Genomic DNA, 25,135 nt, shown 5'->3' on the forward strand with positions numbered 1-25,135 from the left:
TACAAACACACTCCACTTGCTGGGATGTTTATTTAACCATGCCAGAACGACATTTGAGTCCGTCCAGGCGTGCAAGTTGGGTTTTGCAATATTTAGTATGGTTGCTACTTCGATTAACAATCTAGTTACCATGACTGCACCGCATAATTCAAGTCTCGGTATTGAGACTTGCTTCACAGGTGCGACTCTCGATTTTGCTGTAACTAATGAGACGTTAACCTTGCCTTCAGGATCCAAAGTTCGAATGTACACCACTGCTGCGTACGCTGATTTAGATGCGTCGCAAAAACCATGCAGCTCAACTTCGCGATCAGCTTTAGATGTCCCCAACCATCTTGGTACACGTATTTTAGTCAATTTAATTTGTTCACTACGGTAAGTTAACCATTCTTTTAGTAAATTGTCTGGGGCGACTTCGTCCCAGTCAATACCTGCGAGCCACAGCTTTTGTATCATTATCTTGGCTAATAATATGTTAGGTCCAACCCACCCTAGCGGGTCATAAAAACGTGCTATGTCCGATATAATTTTTCTTTTTGTTACAGGTTCCTGCAGCGTCGGGAGGTTTACTACGAAACGGAACGCGTCTTCGCTTCGGTCAAAGGTAAGTCCCATTATTTTTACTAGTTCATCTTCTTTTATTTCCTTATCCTTTCCCTTTCCTGTCGTCCCATCCTTTCCTTCCATTAGTTCATTAAGTTTTTCATTGTTGCTTATCCATTTTTGTAGTTTGAAACCCGCCTTACCTAGTAACTCATTCATTTCCTTAAACAGCTTAATACCTTCGTTCACATTTTGAACTCCACTCATAAAATCATCTACGTAGAAATCATTTAATGTTTTCTGAGCTGCTATAGGATATTCTTCTTCGTGGTCACGCGCTACTTGCTGGAGTGCCTTTACAGCCAGGTAAGGTGCAGAAGCTGTACCGAAAGTAACTCTGGTAAGTCTATAATGGTTTATTTTCTCATAAGGATTTTTTCTCCATAGGATTCTTTGATAATTATTGTCCCGTTCATCCATCTTCACTTGCCTAAACATCTTAATAATGTCAGCTGAAAGACATATGGGTGCCGTGCGCCACTTCATGATGATATGTCTAAGTTCTGGTTGGATTGTCAGTCCTACTAGGAGGTGATCATTCAGTGATTTGTTATTTTTTCCTTTGCAGGACGCGTCGAAAACAACTCTCACCTTTGTAGTCGTTTTATCATCTCTCACGACCGCGTGATGTGGTAAGTAAACGGCATTTTCATTGTTGATTTCTGTTTCAGGTATAAGTTCCATATGATTAAGAATGAGATATTCATTTATTACTTCATTATATTTGGTTTGTAATGTTTTATCTTTATTTAATCTGTGTTCTAGTGATTTCAGCCTTTTCTCTGCAATTTCCAGTGAAGATGTTACTTGAGGATTCTGGTTCTTGAACGGAAGACGAACGACATAGCGACCATCTGGATCTCTACGTGTTGTCTTCGCAAAGTATTCTTCACATCGTTGTTCATCGTGAGTAAATAAACGTTCCTTTGGCATTTGAATATCTGATTCAATTTCCCAAAATTTCTTTAAGAGATTGTTGTTATCGTCCGAGCGAGTACAACAATGTAGTGATGTAAATTGACCACTCGGTTTAGCATTACCGTTGACTACACCTGATAAGATCCATCCCAAGCTTGTTGCTTGAGCCAAAGGTGTGCCAAGTGGTCCCTTTTTGAGGCCGTCTTTAATTATCTGCGCATGCACTTCTGCGCCCAAAAGGATGTCGATCTTGTTCGGAATATTATACTCCGGATCAGCTAAATTAAGGGAATGTAGTTCATCCCACTGTATAGTGTCTACCTTTTTGCTGGGTAGAAAGGACGTGATACATTTGTTAATCACGTATGCCCGTACTGTTATTGTAAAATAGGGGTCATATAGAGACTGGAGCTGAATATTAACTGTTGCTTTGGAGACGATGGTTGCACTGCCACCCAAGCATGATATTTGTCCCTCAGCTGATATCTTCTTCAGTCCTAGGAATTGTACAGCCGATTCGGTTATGAATGAAGACTGCGATCCTTGATCGATTAAGGCTCGTAATATAAAGTTTTCTCCGCTTCGGGAAGATGCTTTAACTAAAGCTGTTGCAAGTAATACTTGCTGATAAGTACGTTTGCTAGATGAAACACATGAGACTAATTGCGTGGAAGTATCATTAGACGCGGCAACACTCTCACTTGCTTCATTGTTTCCGTTGTTGTCACCCTTAGGGTGTAAAAGAGAGTTATGTGCTCGTTTACACACCCGACATTTCACCTTGCTGCGGCATTCTTTGACAGAGTGACCACTACCCAAGCAATTAAAGCACAAGTTATTGTCAGTGACGATTTTGCGGCGTGTGTCAACTGACGCTTTATGGAACTGCGTACATTGGTTAATTCTGTGGTAGTCTTTACAGAGGACACAAGTTACAGTATTAGAAATATGTAAAGACTTTATTTTAGTAGTAATATTAGAAGGTTTATTACTTGATTGTGACAATCGGTTAATAGCTGAAAACCGTTCTTTGAGGAAACCTTCAAAAAGTTTATAAGTGGGCAATTCGTCAGAAGTAGTTTTTGCGGTACAGTAAAACTCCCACTGACGTCGCGTTTCTGGGTCTAACTTCAGATTGATAAGATGTATTACAATTACATCCCACGTGTCAACTTTAATACCTAAACTTGCCAGAGAAGCCATACATTCATTTGTAGTGTCTACAAGTTCCTTAAGCCCACTACTGGACTCGGTGGTGAGGTTTCCTTGACTCAAAAGTCTTTTTAGAACGTGATGACATATCCACTTTTTGTCGTTGTATCGTTCATTCACCATTAGCCAACAACGCTCAAAGCTTCCCTCTTCAATAGCTACATGTTTAATTAATTGTTCAGCTTCTCCTTTGAGGTAACATTTGAGGTAGTGAAGCTTTTGAATCTCATCAAAACATTCGTTGTTTATAACAAGAGACTTGAAGAGAGATTTGAACGATGTCCACTCTTGGTAATTTCCAGAAAAATAAGGTATGTTTATTTGTGGATAGTTTGCATGCGTTTTATTTGAAGATATCGATTCATTACCCTTAACTGTTACCTTTGATTCAAATTTTTTGCATAAAGTTTTGAGATCACACTTATACTCTAAATAAAATTCTTCAGCCTTATCATAAAAATCATTGGTAACATAAATTGAGCTTTTGACATCTTTGGCTGGATAATTTCTCATTAAGTCTTTGTGACCAGACAAAAATTCAAACCACAACTGTTCAAGAATTTCTAATCTACCATCTACATATTCTTTGGTAATGCGCTCTTTCGGCGATTTCTTAAAATTAGTTTTTGCCTTTACCATGCGTTGGTACAAGTCTTCTTGAAAGCTAATAATGTTTTCCATGTTTAAAAATTAAAAGGTAAGTGAAAATTAACTTTAGATCTTTTATCAAGAGTATTACAAATTTTTATAAAAATATTCTAAGTGTTTTTATCTTGTTGTACAAATTTTCACGAAATTTTGTAATTTTATTGTTTTAAAAATCGGGCATAGGTTCCCCGTACCTCCGTTTTATTGAAAATTATTCTAAGTCTAAATACTACGTGAAAGTTAAGTACCTAAGTTAAAATTAACACAAATTTTTAAAGTCCAAAATTCACAACATATTCTAAGTCCACGATATTAAAGTTTTTATAAGTTTCTTATTTTGCTTGAAATTCTTCTAAGTTATTTTCCTTTAAGTTATAAGGTTGAAAGTACTTACAGTTGTTCAGATACGGGATCAATCCAATTATAGCGAACACACACTATCACTCACTAATCACACGCACTTGGTGATGTACCGAGGGAGGGAAGCCCTAAATTCCCTCGGAACTCAGTACCCGCTGATCCGCTCCTGCAGCAGCTGTTGTTCTGAGGCACCTCCGCGGGTCACTTCCCGCGCCAGAAGCTTGTGTTGATGATGGGCAGGCTCCGCCCACCGTGACCTGACCAGCGCCTTCCACCCGAAGACACGGTCTGAAGCTCGCCGATGCTGCACTTAGCCTCGGCTGGCTCCTGTTACTTGCGTTTGCGACAGCGATCCACTGCCCGCAAGTAGTTTTCTCAAAAAACAATTACGCGGCACTTCGCGATTGACATCCGGCTCGAAGGACCATGTACAAACTCGTATAGGTGCCTATAGGTGTGTCAATGAAACTCGGGTTTGAGTACGGATCAAGTTTTTATTCAAATGTATGAGAATACTTATATTAATATGGAAGTAACTCCTATAGTGCGATCTACAACGACTCGCCTGCCATCTAGTGGTAGATGGCAAAACTAAAGTTTATTCAAATGTATGAGGATACTTATATTAATATTGAAGTAACTTCTATAGCGCGATCTACAACGACTCGCCTGCCATCTAGTGGTAGATGGCAAAACTAAAGTGTCTAATAATACACTAACACACAGCGGATATTGTATGACGCTAGATGGCAGCACTAAGATAAATATTATACAAGCATAATAATTTATATTGCATGCTGTGTTCACTGTAGAAGGTTGTACACTCAGTTCTACTAACATACTGCATTATTTTATAAAATTGTTTTAGTGATACAGCCAGCTTGTGAAACTTTCAATTTAAAAATCAGTTTTGAATGATTTAGCCGTCGATTTTGGCGATGCGGTGCCGCAACGCGGTTATACTACCTATGAAGTATGAATCAATTTCTTTGGTGGTACATCGTACATGTGTACTCACATCATCGATAGCTATGTCGTGATGGTACGTGGGCGGTTCTACGTCGAGCATGGCGTGGAAGGCGGCCTTCCCCCCCTCCACGTCGTCCAGGGCAACCGAGCACAGCACCAGGTGCAACCCTACAAGGTGTTTCAATACAAAACTTGTAAGTACAAAATGTACACTTCCTAATAAATTATATACACAGCGTTTGTGCCTAAACATACTAAGCCGAAAATACGCAGCCGAAGTTCGGCATGATTACGCCTGCAATGTATTTTAAATTACCGATGACACACCATGCCGAAATTACGTCGCGTTATAGTGCCGAACTTCGACCGCGCATTTTCAGCCTAGTGTGTTTAGACACTTATACTTTTCGAAGCCCACTGGCTTTGTCTATCATGTGACTTTTAGTATACTTTAGTATACTTGACCTTACATACTCTGTTAGTTCATTGATCCTAGGTTCAGTTTTTTACAGATATTATCAGGTCAATTTTGACCGCAAGAAGATTTCGTTTCTAAGTAAATACTTGCGGTACATTATCCCCGGCATACTCCTCTTTTTAGGAAATCTATGTTTTAGCGTAAACTCGATATTAACAGAGTATTACAGTTATTCTTTATAAATACAATCCCATCCCATAAATCATAATACTTGGTGCTTTGACAAAATATCAGGTAAGTATTAAAATTATTTATTTATTTTTATAGACTCACCAACAGAACAGCATTTGTGACATTTACATACCTGTTTGAAAATCCCCTTGTTCCTGCATAATATGCTGGAAATTCGTGACCGCGTCTCGAAACTTGCCCATGCGCACCAGTAGCAGACCAATGTTGTGCATCACTTTCATCCTGTAAGTGACAATAAATTAATTATATTAAGTCATACTAATACTCGTACATATTACATAATAATATTATTTAATATAATAATAATCAAACAAAAAAAAATAAAGATATTTATGTTATGAATAAAAAAAATTGTTCCACTTAGATGAAGAAGTGATAATAATGATAATTCAATTTCAGTCACAGCATTGAAAGATTTCTTTCGCATGCGAATGAAAGTGGCATGTGGTATTAGGCTCATATAATCAGGCGCGGTCGCAGCCTGAAATTTTGGGTGGGGGTTCACTCACTAGTCACTATACTAATATATATGTTCTGGGTTGACAGCTGTCTAAGGTCGGACGCAGTGGTGTTGAGGGAATAGCTAGAAATTTCCTTATAATATTTTGCAAGATTTTGAGATTTTTCAATTTGACCTTAGATTTTTGGAGGGTCATGTCCCCTGTGACCCCTCCCACTTCGGACCGCGCCTGCATATAATATGTGCTTAGAAACCAAACACTAAATTCGAGTAATAAGATACAAGCAGCGATCTTCCAATTGATTTCTGTCCCTCGACCGGTCTATATACAACAGTTGAAATTGTAATTTACATACCTAAGGTCTTTTTCCGCGGTCGGCGTTTGATCTAACGCCATTCGATACAGTTTCAACGCCTTTGGGTGTTCTCCCATTTTGAAATAAATATTACCCATGTTTACCTGTCAAATATAAAACATTGAAATAATTAGTTAATATCAAATGTAGGTCAATTACTTTATTAAGTTTCAATTTTATTATATACGAGCTTTTGCCCGCGGCTTCGCTCGCGTTATGAAGGATTATTATATACAAACTTTCACCCCCTATTTTATTCCCTTGGGGGTGGAATTGATAAAAATACTTTCTTAGCGGATGCCTACGTCATAACATCTACCTGCGTGCCAAATTTCAGCCCGATCAGTCCAGTGGTTTGGGCTGTGCGTTGATAGATCACTATGTCAATCAGTCAGTCACCTTTGAGTTTTATATATATATTTATTCACCAAATTATTCGAAATCCGATGTGCAATATTCAATAAAATATGAAAAACTTGCCGTGCTTTTCACATGCATTAATATCGATATAAATTATTATTATTATCAATTAAGTTTACCTTCAGTCTATTAGCATGTGGGAACAATCTGTTTCTCGTCAACAGCTGGTAAGTGTTGAGCGCTTCAGCGTACATTTCGTTGAGAGCATACTGATCGGCCAAGTTACATAGAACCTGCAAAATAAATAAAAAATTAAGCCTGTTTTAAGTTTAGTCCATTTCATAATATTTCTATAAAATTAAAAGAAAGTTGTTATTAAATCTCTCTGATTGCGGTCGATAAGCCTTATTGAAAAATTATAAAAAAATCAACATACTGCAAACGTGAGATCCAGGTTATGAGAGTCTCCCATATTGGCCTGCTCCTGCATTCTGATGAGCTGACGTTCCAGCGTCGAAGCCTCTTGTGCCTTGGCGAGAGCCTGTAAAATATTTATCCGTTCCCTTCACCCCTGCAGGTGGTACAAATGACAATAAACGTTTGAAGCTGTTGTTTAAAATAAGAGAAAGTGGATTATGTGGCAGATGGCGGACCTATGCAATTTTGTCGGGTTGTGCCAAATAATGTTTCCCATTATCTGTCAGCTAGGCTTGATTGAACCCGATCAAGCAACGTTGATCCGTCATCTGAAATTGAATGATATCTTTGATAGTCATACAATATCCATACTTCTATATATATAAAACTCAAAGGTGACTGACTGACATGGTGATCTATCAACGCACAGCCCAAACCACTGGACCGATCGGGCTGAAATTTGGCATGCAGGTAGATATTATGACGTAGGCATTCGCTAAGAAAGGATTTTGATCAATTCCAGCTCCAAGGGGTTAAAATAGGGGATGAAAGTTTGCATGTAATAATACTTCTTAACGCGAGCGAAGCCGCGGGCAAAAGCTCGTAATATTATAAATGCGAAAGTGTGTCTGTATGTCTGTTACCTCTTCACGCGCGAACCGCTTAACCGATTTTGCTGAAATTTGGTATGGATATACTTTGAGTCCCGGGAAAGGACATAGGATACTTTTTATCCCGGAAAAATGTACGGTTCCCACGCGATAAATATTGGCAGAAACTTACTTGGCTCAAATCACTCTCTCTTTTACTCTCATTTTCACCTCCCTGTTGCTTCTGTGCACTCAACACACAAGACTCTTCTACCAGAGTCATGATCTTGAGCTCCATTTGTTTTATCTTGTCTTCGATTCTGAAACGTAAGAATTGCGAGTTAGAAATCTCATATTGAACACTACTCAGTCACATATTTCGGCTGCAAACATAATGAAGTAGATGTCAAGTTTTAGCGTAAACCACATTTTTCTAATAATTAAAATTCTACTTGATACATTACGTTTCCTCCTTCTTGCTATCCCTGCCGGCGAAGTGCTTAGCGGAGGAGGTGTAGCCGGCCGCCCGCACCGCCGTCACCGGCCGCGCCGCCGTGCCGGCACGAGATGCGCCGCGCACGCTCACCGTGCCTACACGGAATATCTACAAAGAAACAATATGATTCTTTCCTAAGGGTTTGCGGTTGTGTATTTTGCGTATCCCGTGGCTCTGCTTTAAGCGGAAAAGCAGGAACACTGTTGAAACCTCAGGTTTTCAGGGTACATCAACAAATTATGTTTATGTCACACCTAAGAGAGGGAAGGGGGGGGGGGGGGGGGGGGGGTTCATACCAAACGTGTAATACAGGGAGGTTCAAAAATCCTAATTTTGTGTTATAAAATGAACAAGCTATTAAAATGTTTTGTCCTTATCTGACTGTCTGTTCAAGCTTTTGAACGTCTAAAACGAGAATTTGAGGATTGAGATATTTAAGCAGCCTGTTCAAGTAAGTTATCAATCAACAACGAGATTTACTTCGAGTAATCACGTGAAGTGATCCACGCACTTTAACTGTAGTGTGATTATTATCATACCTACTACTTACTACAACATACAGCAAACTTGAATTACATAGACCCTTTTCTGGATCAAATGATACTGTAACAAGATATAAACAAGTTTTACTATATTTTTTAACCGACTTCCAAAAAGGAGGAGTCGTACGATCTACAATCTAAATTGTTAAGCTTACCCCTGTCCCGAGTCGGTTGGTAGCCGGTCTGCCGATGCCCGCCGTGCGAAGGACCTGTTGAAAGGCCTGGTCGTCCCGAAGGTTTCGCGTGTCCAGGGCGGGAGCCACCTCATTAAACCCCGAATATAGGTCGTCTTCGTCATCGATCACTTTCGCCGTCCGCGGAGGTGTCGCGTCGTACCGTGATGTGATCATTTTTAGCACTGGAAATTTCTATTGATAGAAATACAATAAATATTTAACACAACTGTTGACTAAACCCATAGTATATATTAAGTCTATGACTAAATCGTATGCTTCCTTTGCTTCAACGGGTACCTTATCAGATCGATTTGTTGTGACGCCGTTACCATGGTAACGGTATCGCCCCATGTCACGAACGAATAAAATCTGACATAAGTAGGTACCTATAATACCTAATGCGGGCTCTACGCTCGCGGCGCGAAATGCGGCCGAGACTCACGGATGCTACGCGCCGTGAACACGATGCGTACAAATACGAAGCCCCTAAGCGCAAACACGAAGCTGCGAAACCCTCTACACTCGCGGTTCTCGGCCTTCGCGGGCTTTCGCGCTGCGAGTGTAGAGCCCGCGTATAAGCCCCTCTCTGCACCATTCAAAAATGGCCAAACCGGGCAGGAGTATTATTTTTTGCGGTTTGCTCCCGATAATAGTTCCCGCTGCGCCCCTAGAGCACGATTCCAACAGTAAAATAGATCTACACATTGCTTTGGGCAATACACAAATACGCTCGCACAGGGCGCAAAAAAGGCTGTTTACGGCACTGGCTCCACACTCGCGACGCGAAAGCCCGCGTAGGCCGCGAGCCGCGAGTGTGGAGGATTTTGCGGCTTCGCGTTCGCGCTTCGCGGCTTTCCCCGCCCGGTGTCAGTTTAGAGATTTAGTTCTCTTCCCCCGCATTGGGGGCGCTGATTCCACTTCAAATAGGCACAAAAAATAGCTGTCATTTCAAAGGGTCCAGTGTACTTGTATAATGGAGGTCAGTGGCTTACCACAATTATTGTGAAAGAGAAAGGTATACCTATGTGTGTGCTTCTTCGCTATTTTAACTCTGAATTTTTTAAAATACATACAGAGCAGCAGCAGCAGCAGTTGTAATTTAAACAACTTGAGTCAACAAGTTGTTTAAATTACAACTCACCCAGGGTTCAAACAAGCTTGATTTCGTTGATGGCAACCAGTATCGGTAGTCGGTACCAATCATCATATTAATCATCATGAGCCAACCTTGCACTTAATAAATTCTAATACGATATTAATATCTTTGTTATAAAAACTTTATTGTAAAATTATTTTAAAACTACCTAACTTACTTTTGTAAACAAAAGTCAGAGTAAATCATATGTACGATCAGAGAAGTTGATACCTAGGCAGATGGGGGACCTACGTAGTTTGGTCGCGTTACGTCAAACCCATCCGACCGATCACAGCTAACATTGAATTGACGTGATCCTACCAAATGACGACGTTGGTCTGTCAACTGCCTAGGAATCAAATTCCTCGATGGTTAAATTTTATGAGACGGAACAGATGTTTCTCCTACGTGGAGTCTCTAAATAAAACACAATTTCTCAGTCATATTTATTACATGATCACTAATATTCATTACAATCATTATCCTCCACTTAGCTGCATGCTGGCTGAACGGGTATACTGTTAAGCTAACTTTCACTTGATAGCTCATTCGGCGGTTGTACCTCTAGAGTCCGGTTGCCGGAAACATAGAAATTTAGAAAAGAACCTGTTACTTGTCCTTTTCATTCATGCACGAATTAAAAGTTATTTTCTAAATGAGTGAAAAAAACAAGAAGCGTTAAGCCTTTTCCAAAACTTCTGTCTGTCCTGCGACCGGACTTTAGCACAGCGTGCTATTCGCCAAATGAGTGATAATGGTCACACGGCATTTTACATCGCGACCCTACTCGCTCAGTCAGCATCCGTGTACGACACTCCAAAATATATCACTTAAACTAAACATCGAGCTGACTTGACTGACATCACGGAAACGGTTGACAAATCAATACAGTGGTATTGGAAGACACCGACGGAGCTAGACGTCCTGCGCACAGAATTACAACCTCGTCCGCGGCCCGCGCCGGCGAGAGGCGAGGGCCGCGTCGTTTATATACAGAACCAATCTCCTCCACCTCCGGACTCGATTCCCTCTCTGCACCATTCAAAATATTCAATATAAAAAATAAACGTATCTGAAATTTTAAAGTCATTTCGAGAAACGCAAGATTATGTACAATTTTTGATTTCACGATTTCGAAACTCGTAGACTGTTATCAGTAGGCCTACTACGAAACCGTTTTGAGACTCAAACAATCGGACGAGAATGCCGCGTCCTGCTCTAACAACATCATTTCACGTTTGTTAGAGTAGGACGCAACATTCTCGTACGATTGTTTGAGTCTCAAAACCGTTTAGTGGTACGGGCCCTGTTTCGTGACCCTAGGAGACTAGTAAGAAATGCAAGTTTTTATATTTTTGTACATTTGTCGCTTATCAATAGAATAACATCTACTTAAAATATTTAAAAACTCTCAATGACGTCTTAACATAGATATGGTGATGAGAGTTTAAACATGTCATTACATAACAATGGCATCCATGATGAAGCGCACTCGTTCTTTCTTTCTTCCCCACACATTCGTCCGTGGCAAACCGATTGCGATAGTATTTGGAAATTCATAATCATCGTGTAAAATATTCGAAATTTACAAATATATAGGTATAAAATGTTTATGTAATATTATGGAAATAACTATTATAAAACTTTGTCAAATTAAGTGGCCACGTTGGGGCCGTGGCGCACGTTCGAGGCATGCTTTCGTCGCCCATTATTTTGTATTCTGATTATAGAATCTAGCGCATGCAAAATTGAGTCTAGTCTTTTACGAGTAATGTTTTCTTGCAGCTTTGTAAAAAGTTGGCATTTTTGGCGAATGCCATAATAGTATATGGTAATTGTAGTTTTTATTATTCGTAGGGTAATTGATACTAATCAGAAATAAAATTGTGAACGACGAAGATTTCTGCTGACCGTGCGCATTAGGGCCTGTTACTGCGAATTTTAATCCCGCGAATTTTTTCTCGCAATTCTGTTACACATTGAATCTTTTAGGAGTACCCGCACTGCGGATGAAAAAAATATATTAATATATTCGAGCGATTTAATATTACGCGGTCAAAATTCGCAGTGCGGACAGGCCCTTACAACGCGAGCGTATAATATACCTACAGATGTTAAACATAGTAGAGTTATTAAACATTATAAATTCGGCCATGAGGAAGATTTATATTGCGTTATATACCATCTATTCAATATTTGGCTTGTATATTCCCTTTTACTGTTAACGTTAAAGCCTATAAACTATAGTAGTGACTGCTTACATTTTAAACTGAGACTTACGAATTACATCGACGTATTTCTCTGCCAGCTACAATTATTATCTTAGGACTCTTAAGACTGCGGCAAAGTTTAAGCTATAATGTATAGAAAATGAAGCAAGCCTGTACTATGCTACATTCAGTCACTAGTACCAAAATACGTGGCAAATCACCAAAATACTAATTATATGCGAACTAATGTTCGTCCGCAAAATATTGACGCTTGGTCCACATTTTGACGAAAATAATAAATCCATATTCATTTGAATACTCGTGACTGTAGGTAGCGTTTCGTTAGGGTCACTGATCACATAAGAAGCACCAATGTGTAGGCATTCATACGAGCACACAGTATCGGGATGAGTTACATACAATATATTGACGATCCCTACGCTAAACTAAACAATTAACACGTTTTAACGTCAAATACACATAAAATGTTCACCGACGACGCCAAAAGCACGTAGGCTGACGCCAGTCGACCACAAATATTATGAAGATTAGAAGGTGCAGTTAAGACGACTATTTATTGACATGCAATATCTTCAAATTAATTACACCTAAGACTTTTTTTCGTTTCTGTCGCCCAGATTAAGATTATGCTGGATGTAAAAAAATTACTCGAACTCGCTCAAAGCGCGAAAGAGACACAAACAAATAAACTCACATAGGCATATGATGACGGACGTGTGGATGGTCGACAGGAGCACGCGGTCGGGGGGGCGGAGCGGGGCGTGGCGGGGCGAGAGCTGCGGCGGGAGGGGCAGGGCCAGCGGACCCGGCAGTACGAGTCGGACGGGCGGGAGGCACGGGGGGAGGGCGCGCGGCGAATCCGGTGGCGACGGCCAGGGCGTCCCCGGCCGCGGCGGGGTCTGCACCACCGGCCGCGAGCACCGGGCCAGGAGGGGAAACCGGTCGGGCGGGGAGGAACAAGGTGACCGGCAGGAATCATCGTCCGGGGGCGATTGTGGCGACCGGTGGGGCGTTTCGGATAAATGGGACGTATCGGTCGGATAGTAGGATTTGGGCGGGACTGATCGTGGAAGCTGTGGCGACGAGCCTATCGACCGTAGGGGCGGTACCGAATGTGGCGACTGGTGTGATGGGCTTGGCCTACGTGGCGAGGGGAGGGGCGACGCCAGGATCGGCGAGGGCCGCTAGATCTGCGTGGAGAAGCGCGGACGAGGCAGCTCGTACACGTCGCCGTGCACGGAGCGGGCGAGGGCCTTGATGCTCGCCGCTATATCCTGAGTCTCCTCCTGCAATAAAAAAAGTTAAACATGAGCATTTTGAATCATAAATCAGGGCTTCTTAAACTTATTTGCACTGCGACGCTCTTTGAGACTTCGCCATTTTGCAATGGCATTTTTGTTTTAATAAAAATTAAATGAGAACAAAATTATTAAAAAAAAATTAATTATATGGGTGATTGACTAATAAATGTGAGAAATGTGCTTGCTTTTCTGTTCCTAGCTTATGAAATTAGATTTCCAGTTTGGTAACTGCTGCTCGCATTTCTGTTTTGACATTTATTTTTAACCTGTTTTTGTTTTCAATTTACTACGACACTCCTGGGACCATCTCGCGTCACAATTAAGGAAACCCTGCTATAAGGGATCAAAATCAAGTTTAGCGACATACTATTGTGAAAATAAGCAATTAAATAAAAGTATAGTACACTTTCTATTATATCATCTACTCGTTTGCTGATAAAGGTAAACGTCCACTTATCGGTATCGGTTCGGTATCGGTTAACGCATAGGACGCACGCAACCAGAGTATGCCTCATAACATGTTGCGTGCGGTGCGGTTAAGTGGACGCTGTCGTATGAGTTCGTATACAAGGCATACTAAAATCCGTCCGATGCGTGCAATACCGATAGGTGGACGTTTTCTTTAAGGAACACTTACATAGTCATCATAGTCCCTGACAGACGGGCGCTGGTTGGGGAAGGTGGGCATGGAGATGGGCAGGGAGTGCGCCACGTCACCGCGCGCGCCGCCGCCGCCGCGTGCCCGCTCGATGTGAATACCCTCATCGTTGCTGCCGTCTGAAAACATGTGATGATGATTAATAGTTTGTTTTTCAGAACATCTAAGGCTTCTTGTCGACGGCACGCGTCTACGGCCGTCGATAAGTGCCGTTCGTTGTGTGTTAAATAACATCTTTATATAACACACAAGGGACAAAAAATACATATTATATGAAATTTAAATTGCCATTAAATTTATAGTTTTATTCATCAAACATTGAAATCAGTTCTGTAATTTAAGTGTGATGAGGTAGCAGACAGACAGATTTCATTTATAATATTAGTATGGATTCAGTAAAAGGAGAACTTATAACCTACTCCTTTTTAGAGTTCCGTACCCAACTGGTAAAAACGGGACCCTATGACTTTGTTGCCTGTCCGACTGTCTGTCTGTCTGTCTCCAGGCTGTAACTCAATAACCGCTATATCTAGACTCCTGTAATTTTCATAGATTGTGTATTTCTGTTGCCGCTATAACAACAAATACTAAAAACAAAATAAAATTAATAATCAAGGATCCCATACAATAAATGTTGTTTTTTGGCCTTTTTTGCTCGTAATCAATAATGGCAACAGCTAGGCACTTTAAATTTTTACAAAGACCTACGTTATACAGGGTGCAATTTAACCTTCCTGCCAAATTCGGATATATTGATCCTTGTTAAAAATAAAAATACACGTATTTCTTCTTTTATAATCACTCAGTACTAAAATTTTGAGAAATAGCCTCCGAAAGTTATCCTACTAAACACCACAAAATATGGACACATTGCGCGGCTCGGCCCCGCCCCGCCCTTCCATTGACGGATTAAGACTACTTGATGCCCTAAGCAATCCATGCCTGTGGGCCCCCCTATCCGTATCTCAACTAGAATCGGTCTTTGAACCTTAACTCTTCTGGTGCCCCCTCAGACGTGATGCCCTAGGCAATTGCTTAATTTGATTAAGGGCTAATCCGTCACTCCATTCTTGTTATTATCATAAGTTGCGAATTTTCCCTTCATACTTTGACGAACTTAGGACCGTCAAATGTAAAGGACGTAGGTATGTTTAGAATAAAATTAATTGATACACATCAAAAGAATCAAAAATTACAACTTTTTAATTACGAAAAATAAGCATTTTAGAAATTTATAATAAATCTAAACCACATCCTTAGCATTTAGGCGTATTTAAAAAAATCAATTAACTTATGTACACAGTACAACTAATTAAAAAATAAAAATCAAAACAACCCACCTCTAAATCTTATTTACTTCCATCTTGTCTACACTTAGCATAGTTCAAACGAGTTCAAACTGCAATCCGTTTTGCTCTAAGTAGAGTCTAGCGCGTTTTGCACATTGTCTTTAAGACTTTAAAAGTTTGTTAAGCACAACTTTGTCACTTTTAACCTCGTCAGAGGCATATCTTCGAGGCTGGCTAGGCGTGTGCAGGTGTTGCAAAGTGCGAACTGTCCATAATCCGAGTCTTTGAATGTCTCGCGATTCAGATTCAGGGTACAGCTGCTGCATTCGAGAATCATCAATCAGCTGTTACGAAGACGAGGAACGCTTTCTTGCTCGTACAGTCTCTGGGTTTCGCGTAAACTTTCGCCACTCTTATACGTGGGAGAGCCATGCTTCGGCACGAATGGGCCGGCTCGACCGGAGAAATACCACGTTCTCACAGAAAACCGACGTGAAACAGCGCTTGCGCTGTGTTTCGCTGAGTGAGTGAGTTTACCGGAGGCCCAATTCCCTTCTTTATCCTCCCCTATTCCCTTCCCTTACCATCCCTACCCTCCCATATTACCCTATTCCCTCTTAAAAGGCCGGCAACGCACCTGCAGCTCTTCTGATTCTGTGAGTGTCCATGGGCGACGGAAGTTGCTTTCCATCAGGTGACCCGTTTGCTCGTTTGCCCCCTTCTTTCATTAAAAAAAAAAAAACTCAAAATGTAGCACCTCCACCTATGCCTCCACATTTCATAACACTCGATCGTGGTTAGGGTACATTGTAAAAGACACTAATTAAAGCGCGGGGGCCGGGGGGGGCGTGACAAACAAAATAATTACGTGTTAGCTATACAACTACGCGCGTGGTACTAAACGGTCGCCGGCGGCCGGCGACCGGCAGGCGGCGGGCCTCCCGCCTCCCATCCCGCACGTCACCCCCGCTTTACCCCTACGCATAACCAGTCTCGACTGGATATCTGTGCGGCGCGATGTACTAGCTTAGTCGCAATATCGTAATGGGCATTGTCTAAAAAAATCACATGTACTTTTTATATTTTTTTTCGTTAAAATAGGGTATTTTAAGAATATAAATTAAATAATTTTGAAATTCATTGGCTAGTTTTTTCTCAATAAATTTTTAAAGTTTCACTCTGACGTCATCATCGGCGGACAATTGACCTCTAAGTATGTTTTAAATTTCCTTTCAATCTTATTTATAATGGCTGGTTCGTCAAATGCAAGTTCTCATTATGTGAAAGCTGATACGAGAAGCGTACCAAAAGTTCAAAACGTGATGTTGGTCGAATTTATTGCTAATATAACGCCATTGAAGGTCAAACAAAGGTTAAACATATTTGTTCAAAAATATAAGTAACTAATGGGTATTTTTTTCGTTTAAATACAGAAAAACGATCGCTGACCTTATTCCTCGAAATGTTGTTGTAATGAGCAAAATTAAAAAAAAATGGACAATCCCCATTATTATTAACTTATGAAGTGACCATTGTGCATCGATTTTTTTGGGATAAAATATGTTATTGTAAAAAAATTAACACCCTATTTTTTTTTGGTTGAATGGACTCACCTAATGATACCTAAGCCCCAAAAAAAAATTGGCAGGTAGGTTTAATTGCACCCTGTATGTCTATTTTATTAATTAATAATAATATTTAAATAAAATAAAAATGTAAGGGGGCTTCCATACAAAAACACAATTTTTGTCTTATTTTTGCTCTATAACGGTACGGAACCCTTCGAGCGCGACCGACTCGCACTTGGCCGATTATTTAAAAGGCATGTTAGACTTACCATCTGAATCATAATCATCTTGATCAGAGACCATGTTGTTTCGGGAGTGAGTGCCTTCTAAATCAAATATATCTTCTGCATCTAAGGAATCTTCCTCATGAGGAATAGGTGGATTTGCCTAAAATAATGTCAAAACATTGATACCATGTAACATTTAACACCAGAACAATACAAATATTAAAGTAATATCTAACAAACATCTATGACTCATATTTTGATATTTGCATAAAGAATTTACGGATTGTTTCACTTATGAAAACAATATGAAGCTATACTAAGCAGTGAGATTTACAAATTACATGCTAATTAAATTTATTTCAGTACAACAATAAAACAATGTGTATACCCGAATTTGTGGAATTTTTCTGGAATCTTTAATAGAAGACAGTCTCCTTCTTTGAATTGAGTTAAGAAGTGTAGGAGGGCCATTGTCCACATTTGAATAGTTTGTCCAATTGTCATTATCAACATTACTATTTGATCTGCTTAGAATACTGTCAAAGAAACAAAATAGCATCAACAACATGACCTTAATACTACTAAGGGCCTGTTTCACCACTTCCTGATAAGTGACGAATAGGCTATCCAACAATTAACTTAACAGGTCAAGTATGGAGAATCTGTCAAAAAAGTTGTGAATGGCCTATTCGGCACTTTATCGGAAAGTGGTGAAACAGGCCATAAATCTTTTTTAAAATAATTTTGATCTTAGGTCATATACATTAGCAAAACACTTTTTAAATAATAGCTTCAACATAATGTCTGTATGTCTCAAACATTACTACCTATACTGTACTCGGCGAAACATGGCGGTAGCGGTCATTGACTCCCTGTCAAAAACTTGTCATTTTCTATATAAACCGCGATTGACAATGAAGTGTCAGATGTTGTCAATCGTGGCTTTGTATAGAAAATGACAAGGTTTTGACAAGTCAATGACCACTACTGCCATGTTTCGCCGAGTACAGTATAGATAATTATGTGTACACACTTACCTAGATAAAATTTTGTGATCCCTGTGTGCTCTCTCTCTGTAAGCTTCATACTCTGCTAGCTTTTGTTCTCTAAACTGATTCACCGCTTCCTCTATCTCATCGAGGTGTGTCTTTAATGTTTGGTTTAGCTGCTTCTTAAGAGTTCCTATCAACTGTGTAGAAGGTTGAGTGCCATTTCTATCGGTGAACTGATAGTTATTTGTATCAATGTTTTCTTTCATTTCAACATCATTTGTTATTTCTGGCACTAGCAAATTAAATACTGGGGAGAAGTTACTTGATTTTTTAAGATTGTTTATTTCCTGTTCCGTAGTCTGTAATTTAAATTAAAATTTTAAATTAAAAAAAGTTGACACTATAACTTATAACTTTAAGAACTAATAAAAACATAAATTCAGTTCTACGTGAGCGATCACAACGGACGCGCGTGTATCACTCCGCTTACCGTGTAGTAGGGATTCGCGACCGGACTTGTTTACGTTCCACTGGGAACGTAAACAAGTCCGTTTGCATATAACTTGGGGTTTATCGACATTTTTAAAGGGTCTCCTGTTTCCAGGAGATACCCTATTCACTAAAGTACTCGTATATTACTTATCCAGTGATAAGGATAAACCCCAAGTTATATGCAAACCCAACGTCTCAAGTTAACCCTCAGTTACCTACCAACCCAATGTCTCAAATAAACACAATGTCTCAGTTACCTACTAGTCAATCTACTAGTTACGCAAACGTGACGTCGTCTACCTGTTACCCCAAGAAGGATCAAGCGATAATATTGGATTCAATAGAAGGAATTCAGTTAAGAGAATACATTGTTGCCTTAGCTACGTTAGTTCCATCGACGGCTATCAGATTTGTATCTCGTATTTCAAATGCGCGAGTCTGTGTATACTTGGACAGTAAGAAAACAGCGGATAATTTAATTGACAATAATAAAAGAATTAATGTTCAAAACAACAGCCTCGTAATTAAGCCTTTGATAACCAGAAACAAAAGAATAGTCTTGTCCAACGTATGCCCGGTTATACCTAACTCGTTAATAGAACAAAAATTCGGAGAATTGAATATTAAAATTATGTTTCAAATATCATTTATGAAAATCGGAGCAACCGAGCCTGGATGTTCCCATATTTTAAGCTTCAGGAGACAGCTTTATATCAGCCCAGGGGATGAGATATTGCTTCCTGAATCCATCCAAATAACATTTGAAGGAACTAATTACTGGATTTATATATCTACTGATTCATTAAAATGTTTTACCTGCAATTCTATGGGCCATATAGCTAAGAACTGTAAACAAGGTCTTACTATTTCTCCAACTATTGAAATCGAGTCGCCCCTAGTCGTTGAAAATAATATCAATGATGACATTACGAACACCGCCATAGTTTTACCTACTGTCTTAGATATTCCAAGCCCACATTTCCAAGACCACCAAAAGGGAATAAAAAGAATTCATTCGGCTACCGCTAGTGAGACATCGAATATTGAAGTTCCTAAGAATGACAAGATAGAAGAAGACAGTGAAATCATGGATGAAACTGACGAATCCAGTAGCAATATTATGTCTATTGAAGAAGGAAAACTAAACTTAAGAAGAAGATAAAAAGAAGTGATTCAAGAACGGACAAGGAAGTATGGAGAACGATCGATAGCTGTATACACGAACTCAACAAAGATAAGGACTTTCCGATTAATTTAGACCAATTTATTAGCCTACTTTATAATTCACGTGGTAAATTGCATTTAAAAGAATTAGTTAGTTCTTATACTGATAATGTTAAGGATTTAATCAAAATGTGTAATTTACTTCATTGTAAAATGAACAAAGGTCTCAAAAATAGATGTTCAAGACTGACTAGGAAATTACATAAATCGTCAACAACTTAATTTACACGATCTAAATGTCAATAAGACAACCTCCCATTCCATTTATTTTATTAGGCGATTTTAACTCACATCATTTTTATTGGGGTTCTCAAAAATGCGATACTAGGAGTAGGATAATAGCACAATGGATTGATGATAATGACAACATGATTTTATTGAACAATGGACAGCACACATTTTGATAGTAACACAGGTCGCACTAGTATTATAGATTTAGCGGTAGCTTCACAAAGTATAGTATCATATTTTGATTGGAACGCTATTGACGAACTATATGACAGCGACCACTTTCCAATTTTGATTAGATCCCGTAGTCAGTCAGACTTAGATTACGTGAAATGCCCAAAAAAATGGAAGTTTGATAGCGCTAACTGGGAAACATTTCAAGAAGAGATTAATAAAAAACATAAATAAATTACCGTTTTTAAGTGTATTAAATAATTATTCGATTAATAATATCATAGAAAATTTTACAATCTTAATATTAGAATCGGCTGATAATTATTAATTAATTAATGCCCAAAACATCCGGAATTATAAGGAAAAATAATCTCCCCTGGTGGAACGAAGAATGTAAAAAAGCAGTAAAAGATTATAAAAAAGCATTTAGGAAATTTAAAAAACAAGCTCATAATTTAGATAACAGCATTACATACAATTAAAACAATTACATAAAAATAAAAAAAGAATAAATACAATAACGTTAGAAAAAGAAAATGATTGTTTCGCGTCAAGTCCCGCTGAAGATTTATTAGCTAGAACCTTTTCTAGTAATTCAAGCTGCAATAATTACGACAAAAATTTTATTACTTACAAAACTAGTCAAGAATTGTTATTTAACTTTAACACTTCTGATAACCTAAGCCCAATTAACAGCGAGATATATTTACATGAACTGTTAGCGGTACACTTCAAAGTTGGTAATACTAGTCCAGGTCCAGACGATTTACCCAACACTATAATAAAACACTTACCTAATAGTGGAATTCAATATTTATTACAAATATATAATCATATATGGACAAAACAAGTGTTTCCAGATAATTAGAGGGAAGCTGTTGTCATTCCAATACTGAAGACTGGTAAAATACCTACTTCAACACTAAGCTATAGACCTATTTCATTGACATGCAATTTATGTAAAATTTTAGAGAAAATTATTAGTAAAAGGTTAAGGTGGTATCTAGAAATTAACAACTACTTATCTCAATATCAGTACGGTTTTAGACAGTATCGATCAACATATGACCATTTAATTAATTTAGAATCTGAAATATTAGATAATTTTGTAAATGATAACTATACTATTATCATAGCTTTAGATATAGAAAAGGCCTATGAAATGGTCTGGAAACAGACAATATTAAAATTACTTAATGATATGGGAATAAAAGGAAATATGTTAGCTTTTATCAAAAACTTTCTTCGCGACATGGAAAATTAGAGTCAGACAAAATGAAATTTTATCTGATCCCGAAATTTTAGAAAACGGTTTACCTCAGGGATCTGTATTGAGTGTTGTTCTATTTTTGATCGCAATTAACGATGTTCTTTCTTGTTTAGTTAGACCGGTAAAGGGTTTTCTATTTGCGGATGACCTAACAATTACTTGTAGTGGTCGATATATATATATATATATCATAACTATTCATTCATAACTATATATATATATATATATATATATATATATATATATATATATATATATATATATATATATATATATATATATAGTTATGAATGAAAAAATGTATTTGATAGTGAAATTTATAGAAATAGATTAAGGGATTATTTCTCTGTATTCAGTTGTGAAGCAACGGCGATTCTTAAAGCTTTAAACATTATTAAAAATAGTTCTATTAACCAAAAATACATAATCTATACTGATTCAAAGTCATGTTTGACGGCAATAGTTAGCGATACTAACAATACGCCTGTTATAAAAGAAATAAAATTATTAATTATTAGTCTCATAGAAGATAAATATAAATTACAATTAATATGGATACCAAGTCACCAAGGTACAAGGGCGTCGCCAAGGGGGGGCAGGGAGGGGCAGCTGCCTCCCCCTAGAGATTCTAAAAAAGTTGCCAAATATAATGCAAACAACGACCACTATAACCAATATTAAAATCTGGTATATAATATAATACATAGAGAATGAGAAAAGTATGAATAATTGTAGTAAGTAAAGTCAACTTGCCCCTCCCTGCGCCATCGGCTGGCGACGTCCTTGCCAAGGTATATCCGGCAATGATAAAGCAGATTTAGAAGCTAAAAATGCTACAAACGAAAGTATTATTTGCGATTCTATCAGCTCGTACATATTTGATTTAAGAAAACATGTGTAAAATAAAAAAAATATGGAATCATAATTGGAAAATAAATAATACAAGTAAGTTGCTACAGCCTACATGTTAGAGATACAATCTTTGATAAATCACCAATTTCATTTGCCTGTACAAATGACCAAACAGTTATAACTAGACTATGCATTGGTCACACGAACATAACACATATACATTTAATTACCAAACAAAATGTAAACAAGTGCAAGTGTGGAGCTGAATTATCAGTTTCTCATTTACTCATTGAATGTGTAGAATTTAATTTACAAAAGAAATTAAGTAATCTTCCTGATAATTTAAAAGAGTGAATGGAAAAGGTTTTAATTGTACTTTAAAATATTTGAAATTGATTAATATGTATAAATGTATTTGAACTAAAATTATTTGTATTTAAGGTGGTTGTTTAATGTTGAAAACGACCTTAAATAAATTAAAAAAAAAAACATAAATTAATAATCAAGTTATATTAATTGAGAATAAATTAAAAGATTGACTTACTTGCATAGATTTTTTAATAAGAATAACACTTTTTTCCTGAAAGATTGCATGAGTTGTCTGTCCACAAGCGAGACAAGACTGCATGTTGAAGCGACCAATCAAAGTATTTCCAATAAGTGCTGCTTGAACTACATGGCATTTTAGCATGTTCGCAAGACATGATGTCAATTTCTGAAAACAATAACATATCATTATAAAAGTTAAGGCTATTTTCAATTTTACAATTTAGTAAATTTAGTAATGACAATGATGTATGTTACAATTAAAGTATTATTATTTCTGGATTATGATGGGGTCAAATGCATTAATTACAGAAATTGGCAGTTATTATTTCTAATTTATTTCTATCACTTTAATATAGTGCTAGAAATTAGAAATAATTTCAAGGAGTTATATAGTTTTATATCATAAAACTCTCCTTGAAATTTAACAGACATAGTGAGAAGCTTCTACAATAAATAAATAAATATACACAAAATGTAAGTATATAGCATCTTTTGTTAAAAAAATCGGCCAAGTGCGAGCTGGACTCGCGCACAAGGGGTTCCGTACCACAATAGAGCAAAAATAGGTTTTTTGTATGGCTATTTGTAAAAATTGTGTTTTTTGTATGGGAGCCCCCTTAATTATTTAATTTGTTTAAATTTTATTATTAATTATTAAGGCCCTGTATTCCCAGAAACGGACGATTTTCAAAAGTCACAGTAGACACAAAAATATAGTTATTTAAATTCTGAAAAAAATATATGTATTAGTTAAGAATCTAACACAGTGGAATTTATATTCCATTACACAATATCATGAACTTCACTCGATAGAAAAAAATCCCAAACTTACCTCTTCTTTAAACGAAAGGCGCAAAGGTTCGGCTGGTATGCTTTCAGTCACACACTTTGCGCCTGCTATTTTATAGTTTTTTAATCGTCTTTTTTTATACATCAATTAAATCGAGTCAAAAAAACGAATCGCCCTAGATATATTCTTTGTCTTTAATTCAGTGCAAAAATTATCTGAAAATTCCAAATAATTTGGACATAGTATGGAAAATTTGTTAAAAGAAGAGGTAAGTTTGGGTTTTTTTTCTATCGAGTAAGTTCGTGATATTGTGTAATGGAATATAAATTCCACTGTGTTAGATCCTTAACAAACACATCATATACTTTTTTCAGAATTTAAATTACTACATTTTTGTGTCTACTGTCACTTTTAAATCTTGAAAATCGTCCGTTTCTGGGAATACAGGGCCTTAATGTACAAATACAACTGAGTATTTTGTGAATATTTCAAGTGCCTATGCATTGCCGTTATTAATATTGAGCAAAAAATAGCAAAAAAACATGTTTGTTGTATGGGAGCCCTCAGCCCCCCTTAAATATTTAAGTAATTATTTTCTTTAAGTATTTGTTATAGCGGCAACAGATATACACAATCTATGAAAATTACAGAAGTCTAGCTATAGCGGTTTTTGAGTTACAGCCTGGAGACATACAGACAGACATACGGACAGACATCGAAGTCTTAGTAAGTAATAGGATCCCGCTTTTACCCTTTTGGGTATGGAACAAGCCGCAATAAAGTATGTGTGTAAACAAGACGTAATTTTGCATTATTAAGGTTTGAATTTCGTTTTCCATATACATCGTCATAATTCATAACAAGTGCCTAAATGTTATTTATAGGTTATGTAATATGTTGTTTTTATAAAGCAGATTTATGTACTGTGATACGAGAATAGCTTACCGTGATTATAAACATAATATAAGCTTAATATTAGCATGTAGCCTTTCAATCACAAGTATCCGACAATAGTAAAAACGGATGAAATATTCAAGGTTAAATAGTATTTATTGGTAGTACCTCACTGAAAAATAAGTCCCTTTGTTCCTCCGTAGATAACTCCAGTTTTTCTGTGTCGGTAACGTCTTCTACTTTATCACATTCTACTACTATATTTAAACATTTGCAAGAGTATAGAGCCATTATTAACACTAAATTATAAGTAATCAAAACAATTGAATCTGCTAAGAGCGAATTAAAATTCTACTAAGTAGATCAGTGGTTAGACGCGTTTGTTATTTATGTAAACTCGTGTACATAAAATACATATTTAGCTAGATACACATGTTAACACACCGTTTGGCGCTTACAACAAAAGTATTTATCGGTTTTTCAA

The 25,135-nt window shown here is 37.7% G+C and overlaps 2 protein-coding genes across 2 annotated transcripts in view; both read right to left on the reverse strand.

Annotated features, from left to right (window-relative positions):
- Positions 1-9,169, reverse strand: part of LOC121728624 (intraflagellar transport protein 88 homolog) — a 33,567-nt gene extending 24,398 nt beyond the window's left edge. Inside the window, exons 1-8 of the mRNA XM_042116824.1 lie at positions 8,757-9,169; positions 8,028-8,167; positions 7,757-7,883; positions 6,993-7,097; positions 6,736-6,849; positions 6,197-6,300; positions 5,493-5,602; positions 4,760-4,878 (exon numbers count right to left, since the gene is read on the reverse strand). Coding sequence (XP_041972758.1) covers positions 4,760-4,878; positions 5,493-5,602; positions 6,197-6,300; positions 6,736-6,849; positions 6,993-7,097; positions 7,757-7,883; positions 8,028-8,167; positions 8,757-8,951 — 1,014 coding nt within the window. The 5' untranslated portion in view covers positions 8,952-9,169. The remainder of the gene's footprint in view (positions 1-4,759; positions 4,879-5,492; positions 5,603-6,196; positions 6,301-6,735; positions 6,850-6,992; positions 7,098-7,756; positions 7,884-8,027; positions 8,168-8,756) is intronic.
- A 2,704-nt stretch (positions 9,170-11,873) lies between these two features.
- LOC121728582 lies at positions 11,874-25,135 on the reverse strand. The gene is made up of 7 exons (XM_042116751.1): positions 24,820-25,135; positions 22,963-23,133; positions 18,224-18,537; positions 17,575-17,722; positions 17,229-17,346; positions 14,082-14,221; positions 11,874-13,429 (listed from the first exon to the last, which is right to left on the reverse strand). The coding sequence occupies exons 1-7, from the start codon at positions 24,940-24,942 to the stop codon at positions 13,328-13,330; spliced, it is 1,116 nt and encodes a 371-aa protein (XP_041972685.1). The 5' UTR covers positions 24,943-25,135; the 3' UTR covers positions 11,874-13,327.

The sequence above is a fragment of the Aricia agestis genome, chromosome 7 (genome assembly GCF_905147365.1).
Source record: "Aricia agestis chromosome 7, ilAriAges1.1, whole genome shotgun sequence".
Lineage (NCBI taxonomy): Eukaryota > Metazoa > Arthropoda > Insecta > Lepidoptera > Lycaenidae > Aricia > Aricia agestis.

Bases quoted from the DNA above. Each gene is read 5' to 3' on its own strand.
- LOC121728582 (XM_042116751.1), bottom strand. From the start codon at position 24,942: ATGGCTCTATACTCTTGCAAATGTTTAAATATAGTAGTAGAATGTGAT. The intron at 18,538-22,962 runs GTAAGTCAATCT...TTTAAATTACAG, and splicing joins TTATTAAAAAATCTATGCAA to ACTACGGAACAGGAAATAAA. The intron at 13,430-14,081 runs GTAAGTGTTCCT...TTTTTATTGCAG, and splicing joins TCAGGGACTATGATGACTAT to GAGGAGACTCAGGATATAGC.